The sequence below is a fragment of the Onychomys torridus genome, chromosome 10, assembly GCF_903995425.1.
Source record: "Onychomys torridus chromosome 10, mOncTor1.1, whole genome shotgun sequence".
NCBI classification, from domain to species: Eukaryota; Metazoa; Chordata; class Mammalia; order Rodentia; family Cricetidae; genus Onychomys; species Onychomys torridus.
The window spans coordinates 26486712-26494363 of NC_050452.1; the positions used below are offsets into that span (position 1 = coordinate 26486712).

Sequence of the window (7652 nt, forward strand, 5' to 3'; positions counted from 1 at the left end):
AATTCTCCGGCTTCACTCCTGGCTGCTTCCTGACTTGTGAGTAGTCTGGAGATGGAGGGTGGTAGGACTTAAAGATGGAGGGAGTGATAGAACTAACATATATTAGGCACCAGCTGTGTATGGAAACATGCCATCTCCTTTCATCTCCACCATAATCCTGAGTGCTCAGTGCCATTCTTAGACCCATTTCACAGATGGGCAAACTGAAGCCTCCAAGAAGTCTGGCCAGCGTCTCAAGAGCAGACAACAAAACTCTGGCTATGTACTAGAAGAAGAGAATGCTTACTGGTTGTAGATGTGTTTATTAATTCACTTACTCCTCAGCAACCCTATGAGGTAGTTCATTTTTACGGCTCCCCTTTTCAGGCTGGGGGGTGTAACTAAGTTGGTTGCATGCTTGCCTAGCAACCCCAGGTTGAAGGGTTGAAGCCCTGGGTTCATCCCCAGTACCACATAAAACTTGGTGTGATGGCTTAGTCTTGTAATCCCAGCCCTTGGAGGTAGAGGAAGGTGGATCCGAAGTCCAAGGTTATACTCGTGTACATAGCCAGAGCCAGCCTGGGCTACAATTAAATCCTGGCTCAGACAAAAACAAACAAAACCCCTCCTCTCTTCAGAGGAGGAAACTAAGGCTCAGGGTGGAGAAAGGAGGTCCCTTGTCCTAACTCCTCAAGGGCACAGAAGAGATTTCAATTGAGAGTTAGAGCAGAAATATTAGTTCAGGCTAGGAAGGGCCCAGAAGCTATTAAAAGAAGGGGTCTCCAGTGAGGAGAGTTCCGAGCATGTTCCCCATGCTGGATTCACATCCGGGTATTTCTGCTGTAGCTCTCTTTTCCTACCTGCAGCTCTAGGCCTCACAGCCAGGTGCTGAGGCTCCCTCCCCGAGGCAGGTCTCAAGACGTGTTAATTTTGCAACAGGGACAGTCAGGTACTTGCTTCTGGTCCCCCATTTCCACCTGTGTATGATGTTGCCTGGCAAGGTCTAAACCCAAGACTTCAGAAAGAGCCTCCTGAACACCACATCCAGGCACAGTAGCTGTAGCATCAGCTCCCAGTCATCCAGTACAGCAGATATGGCCCAGCATTCGGGCCTTGAGGCTCCTCCTATCAAGCCTCCTGTTGTCCACGAGAGCCACGCTGTTCCTCAAAGAAGAGACCAAGTCTCCCAGAACATAGCAAAGCCAGGAAGGAGGTCCAGGCTGGCGCCCAGGCTGCTAGCCTGAGGTCATGAGCTCCGGAATTTCTTCTGTCCACCAGCTCTCCAGATTGCTGGGGTTAATTGCAGGCACTGGCTGTAGAATGACCTGGAGGTCCCTGAAGGCTCCAGAGGCCAGGCCAGAGTCCCATCTGTGCCTTTATCCCAGAAATGGAGCCGTTTCTGCTGAAGCCTCCGCAAGTGCCGAGCTGACACCTTGATGGCCCTGTGGTCTCTGGAACAGCTGCAGGGGAGAGAAGGGGTCAAAGCCAGCAGAATCCCACCCTGCTTGGAAAATGGAGCCAAGGCCCAGAGAGGAGCAGGTGTGAGGCCAGGGTCACCAGCAAGCCAGAGAGGGCATGGCTATTTCCAGAAGAGGCAGAATTAACCTGGGCTAGTACCCAGAGGCCTAGGTTCCATACTGAAGCCAGTAACTGAGCCTCAGTTTCCCCAGCTCATGTATCCAGCAGGTCTTGAGCTATATACAGCACATCCACTATTTCCTTGTCTTGCACAATCTTTTTGTTTGTTTGTTTGTTTGAGACAGGATCTCTCTGTGCATCCTAGACTGGTCTCAAAAATGCTGTCTATCCCAGCTGGGCCTCAAAGTACATTCTCCTGCCTTGGCTTTCCAAGTATAGGCACTCCAGGCATGCACCCCACACCTGGCTTTCCTACAGCCACTCTACAGATGAGGAAGTAGTAGAGGATTGCAGAGGTGAATCAGCTTATCAAGGATATACAAGAATTAAATCTCAGAGCCCAGGCACACACACATCCCCCACCCACCCAGGCCTGCTGCAGAGCTGGGCCCGGGGCAGCATGAGTCTAAAGAACAGCGACAAATGGAGCTCAGAGCCCCTCTGACCCTTTCCCAGGCCTCTTGTCCCAGGCACACAATTGGTCTCTACACAGGCAAACCCAGCCCTTGGCAAAGGCCCCCCACCCCTCCTGTCTCTGCCATGGCTCACCCTTTGTCTTCAGCGCAGTCGAGTTGGGGGGTAAGCTTGAAGCAGGTGGTTCCCAGGAGCTCCCAGACCTTGTTGGTGCCTGCAGGTGGGCTGTGGAGCCTCAGGAAACGAGCCAGGCTGAAGGTAGATGCAGGCTCAGGCCGTGCCAGAACCTTGCCAGGTGCCTCTGCACAATCTGGCAGCAGGCAGCTCCCCGCCCCACCACACCGCCCTCCCCCCAAACCCCCCAGCAGGCCTCACCGGCGGGTGCAATTGCAATGGAACAGGGGCATCTGGGCTCCGTTGAGCAGATGGAACTTGGTTTCCTGAGGCTTGATCTGGTGTTCACACCGGTCTAGGTGTCGAAGGGTTCGACAGACTCGGTGAGCACCTGGGGGCAGATGTGGTCATAAAGAGAGCCTGGCCCAGCAGGGAGGCCTCCCCGGGTGCCTGCCACCATCCAGGAGACACACCAGTACAGTTACACTGTCCTCTTTCATCTCCTCCCCTCTGTTTACAGGATGTCACCCACATAAAATGAACTACCCCCACCCCATGCACAGTTACTGTCTGGAAATCCCAGATAAGGCTTCCTGGACATAGAGACTAGGAAGCCGAGTCTGGGAGAGGAAGAGAGAGGGGGCTTCCGACAGGAAGAGAGCATGTGCCAAAGCGTGGTGGTCAGAGTACGTTGTGGGGGCTTCGGCTTTGTATTTTTCAGGCTTACGCATGGAACCCGGGGCCAGGCATGCTGTAGAGCAAAGCTTCGCCCCTGGGTTCATCCAGCCAGGTACATCTAACCCTTGCAGTGGGCATTTGAGGAAGCAAATGTAGTTTGTGAAAAGCTGAAGGTTCAACTGGAGAGTAGAATCCAGAGGCCCTGAGGGTTCTGAGTGTTGAGATTTCGTCAGCTAATATTGTGAGAGGTGAGGGACTCAACAGGACGTGGCATGACCCAACTTATGGAACATGGAAGTCCCTTGCTATCATAAATCTGATGAGGAAAATTGGGGTGCCCTGGGAGGTGTTTAGAACAAGAAAAGAAGCAATACCTACATTTGTGTGCAGAGGCAAGAACACCCACTCACCCCAGCCCCTAAAGCTTGGTTTTAAACTCACCTTGAAGTTTTGGGCCACCCTGATAGCTTGGATGGGGAACTCCTGGCTGGGCTCTGGGGACCATATCAGGCATGGAGGAGACTGCAGGGATCTGGAAGGCCGTGGTGGTGGCTGTGCTTTGGTGCCCGGCTTGTATCTGCTGTGGGCGCCTCTTCTGGGAGTGTTGGCTGGGGGCTGGACTCTGGGGGCTGGGAGTAGGTGAGATGGCTGTAGGCTTCCAGGAGGCATTGTAGTAGGTCCTGGGCTGAAGATGAGCAAGGGGCACTGAGCCATATGCCCTGCACCTGAAGGAGGCAATTTGAGGCAACTGATGACCCAGAATTCCCGTTCCCAATGCCCCCAGGGTCATCTCTACAGAGGCTAAATCTCTGCCATTCCCATCTCCCACCCCACTGGGTTGTGAGATATGACATACCCCAGAAGGGTCCAAACCCCAGGCCCTGCGCTAAAGAAAGGACAAACTCCAGAATGCATGGTTCCTAGAGGACAAACCTCCCTCCCTCCCTCCCTAGCCTTGGAGCCCAAGTTGCCCTGCTGTCTGGGAAAGGACTCAAGTGGGGCAGCCACATACCCTCCCCACCAGTGCCATGCCACACAGGCCTCCTGCTCCTTCAGCACAAAGCAGGGGATCTCCAGCACGTTGAAGAAGGCCACGCCCATGATGTCAGAAATGGAATCACCCTGGCTCCTCAGACATTGCTGAAACCTGCCCGCAGAACCAGAATTCAGGTCCCAGGACCCCAGAGAGCCTCCTGGCACCTTCTGCAGCCCACACTACCAGCTGAACATTCATTTTTTGGGGCCTCAGTTTTGCCCACCTGCACTGAGGGTGGTCGGAAGAGGAAGGGCCCCCAGCTTCTGCTCTTTAGAACTCTCTGGATTCCTAGTCCCTATACCCAAGGACTGGATAACTCTGCTCTGCCCCTGAGCCCCAGGCCCTCTCTGCTGCCAACCTGGCATCACAATCGCAGTGAGAGATGGTGTGGAATCGGAAGTTTCGGATGCCATAGTTATACTGCAAAGGTGAGATGGTTTGTGGGCATTGGTCGTGTTCCCGGCAGCAGAGGTCAGGGCCGTGGAACATACCTGCATGGAGAGAAGAGGGAACCAGCTAGAGCAGGGTCCTGGATACCATGCACCAGCTCTGCCTACCTGGCCATGGTAGGCAGAGTTTATTCCATTCTCATCCCAGCCCATGGGTGGCCTCAGGCCAATTGTTCTCCGGATATATGACACTCATAGTTCCAACATTTTCAGAGAAGACCATCCAGGCTTGCAGCCTCCTAGTGCAAGGAAGCCCACACGCCAGCATGTGGACACGTCTTCCTCAGAACTAGAGCCGACTCACAGAGTTCCCCAGCTCACACCCAAATAAAACTCCAAGTTATGAAAGTGTGTGTAATGGAATGACAGACAGGTGGAGTGCAACATGTTCCCTGGTACTGCAAGACACCGGGTGGCTAAGATGCCATCCTGGCCCACTCAGGTCAGGTCCTCCACCAGAGCTGTGTGCAGATACACAGCAGACAACCACGGCCCAAGCAATAATGCCCTTCCTGGGTGTTTCCCACAAGCCAAGCTCACAGCAGTCCCAAAGGGGAAGTGACCCTTTATCTTACAGATAAGAACTTGGAGCTACAAGAAATGTCAGTTTGGCTGGGCGATGGTGGCGCACGCCTTTAATCCCAGCACTCGGGAGGCAGAGCCAGGTGGATCTCCGTGAGTTTGAGGCCAGCCTGATCTACAGAGTGAGATCCAGGACAGGCACCAAAACTACACAGAGAAACCCTGTCTTGGAAAAAAAAAAAAAAAAAATGTCAGTTTGAATATGCTGAGTTGCAGCCTGAACCCAGGTCTTCGGGGTTGTTTTTATTAAAGTACCTCATGAGTAGAGACTGTTTAGAACCAGCAGAATCAGGATCCTCCCAGCCTGCCTCCTCCCTTGGATGGTGATTCATGAGGGGTTTGAGTAAGACCTTTCCCATCCATGACATCACTTGTGTGCGCCGTGAAGAGCTACCCATGCTTGCCCCCATTTTACAGATAAAAAAACTGAGGTTCAAAGGGCAGGCACTTCTCTAAGGACGAACCCCCACCCCACCCCACCCCCATATATGTATACAACCCTGTGTCTCACCCAGTTCTGAGGAGTTCTCAGCAGAGTTCCCAACTCCACACCACAGCGTGCCAGGAATGGTCCAGCCTCTCCTCCTTCGACCATGCCCTCCGTCAGGTGCTCCACTCTGCCCTGTTGCTCGCTTCTCCCTGGTTCCTGTGGGACTAGCCTCAGACCCTTGACAGGCCTCCCACTGGCTCTGCAGAGTGGTCAGTACTCTCTGCAGCTCAGGTCCAGGGGTGTGGATGAAGGAGTGCCTCCAGGACTCACTAGTACAGAGGGCCCTGAAAGCTCTGATGAGCTCAGCTTCATCCTGCCTGATACATACCTTCAGCCTGTAGTGAGCATCCCAGAGGGCCTGGAATAGTGCCAAGCCTTGGGCATCTTGGCCCAAGAAGCTCAGGGAGCCCGGAGGGCTACCAGGGATGGGCTTGACCAAGTAGCAGGAGGTACTATTCCAGTGAAGGGTGAAGGAGCCTCGTGGAGCGACCCCTAGGAAAGCCAGCACCCCCAGCAGGACCCCCAGAAACCCCATTCTGTCCTAGGCCAGCCTGGTCAGACAAAGCCCCCTGGATGCCTGCCTTTGGCAACCCAGGAGGCAGCTGCTGAGGCTGGATCGGAAGCAATGCCCAGCAGGCCCTGGGTGTCTGTCGGGCCAATGAATGGAGCTGCGGGAGGAGGGGAAAGGCAGGAGTGTGGGGTGATCTTGGGCTTGTAACCGAATCCACCGGCTGGGCAGGCTGCTGATTGGCTGAGAAATGCATTGCTGGGCCCACGCCTCCATTTATCCTGCCCTCAGTGCGGTCCAGTCACCTGCCCCAGGCCAGCCTGTAAGGATGTGTCTGTGGGAGCCCAAGCCTTGCTGCTGTGAGGGTGGGGGATGGAGAAAAGAAGCCGAGGAGAAGCTGTGTCTCTTTTGGAGTGAGAGGAGAGAGCAGGGACTTAGAGCAGACCCCGGGAACCTGTCCTTGTCCTCCTAACCTAGTTGTGGCTGCCACACCCAAGTCTACAAGATTGGCAAGAGGCCATGGACCTCACTCAGCCGGAGCGGGTAAAAGAGGTGAGGGCAGGGTTGGGGCTCTGGGGCCCACCCTGGGAGTTCCCAAGTCTTCTGAGAAAGGAAGATTGACGCTGGTGCTCTTTCCAAGTCCTGGTTTCTCAGAAAGACTGTTGGCATACTCCAGAGAGAGTGCCACAGGACCCCTGGGACCTCTGGGACTTTAAGCACAGATCTGCTCCGACACCAATACTCCTGCCTGACGGTTGAGACCCACGGCTAGAGTAGGGCCTGAAAACAGCCTGGAACAGAGCTGGCACTGGGGGTTTGAGAGACGGGGTCCCTAGACAAGCAGGAAATAGTCCAGAGGGCCAGGTCTGCATGGCTTCTTTTCTAGGAGTCTGACCACCTGGGGACCCAGAAGGCATCATGTGTCCTCCAGAAGACATAGGTCTCTCTACTGGGGAGAGTAGATTATATAGATGAAGAAAAAACAAAAAAACAAAAAAACAAAAACTGAGCTCAGCTGGGCTTAGTGGCACACACCTTTGATCCCACCAGGCAGAGACAGGTGGATCTCTGAGTTTGAGGCCAGCCTGGTCCACAGAGTAAATTCCAGGGCAGCCAGCACTACATAGTGAGACCCAGTATCAACACGCCACCCCCAAAAAAAAGATAGAAACTGAAGCTCCAAAAGGATGATAAAAATTTAAATGGCATTTAGGCTCCATGGAGGGTTTTCTTTCTTTCTTTCTTTCTTTCTTTCTTTCTTTCTTTCTTTCTTTCTTTCTTTCTTTCTTTCTTTCTTTCTTTCTTTCTGCCAGAGTTGAGGACTGAACCCAGGACCTTGCGCTTGCTAGGAAAGCGTTCTACCACTGGGCTAAATCCCCAACCCCGGCTGAGGGGGTTTAAAGGCTGGGAATCAGGGCTGACTGGGCCCAGCCCCCCTCCAGCCCCTTCCCACTCTTTCCCGCATGGCAGAGTCAGAGTTCTGGGAAGAGAAGCTCAGTGTGCTGCTTCATGGGAGTGACTCCCAGTCATGAGTCCCATCTTTGTGGCTTCAGAACCAGCACTGACCTGGGGGAAAATAGCTGAGGACAGTCAAAAGAGAATGGGTGTGACTAACCGAGACACCAAACCCCTCTCCGGAGGTGGAGAAGGTGGGTGTGGAGCAGAGGAAGTGTTGGCAGCGAGGGAGAGAGGGCAGGGACCCAGACAAGCCGAGTGGAACCTTTCTGGGAAAAACTTTGGCATTGTTGTGCTATTTTCTTTTGC

At 53.8% G+C, this 7652-nt stretch overlaps 1 protein-coding gene across 1 annotated transcript; it reads right to left on the minus strand.

Annotated features, from left to right (window-relative positions):
* Window positions 1-471: 471 nt before the first annotated feature.
* Window positions 472-5986, minus strand: Pla2g3 (phospholipase A2 group III). The gene is made up of 7 exons (XM_036201139.1): window positions 5402-5986; window positions 4218-4350; window positions 3836-3970; window positions 3265-3548; window positions 2407-2536; window positions 2167-2283; window positions 472-1439 (listed from the first exon to the last, which is right to left on the minus strand). Exons 1-7 carry the CDS (start codon window positions 5913-5915, stop codon window positions 1226-1228), a joined length of 1527 nt encoding a protein of 508 aa, XP_036057032.1. The 5' UTR covers window positions 5916-5986; the 3' UTR covers window positions 472-1225.
* Between the last annotated feature and the right edge of the window lie 1666 nt (window positions 5987-7652).

Bases quoted from the DNA above. Each gene is read 5' to 3' on its own strand.
- Pla2g3 (XM_036201139.1), bottom strand. From the start codon at position 5,915: ATGGGGTTTCTGGGGGTCCTGCTGGGGGTGCTGGCTTTCCTAGGGGTC. The intron at 4,351-5,401 runs GTGAGACACAGG...CTCTCCATGCAG, and splicing joins TGAGAACTCCTCAGAACTGG to GTATGTTCCACGGCCCTGAC. The intron at 3,971-4,217 runs GTTGGCAGCAGA...TTCTGCGGGCAG, and splicing joins CACTGCGATTGTGATGCCAG to GTTTCAGCAATGTCTGAGGA.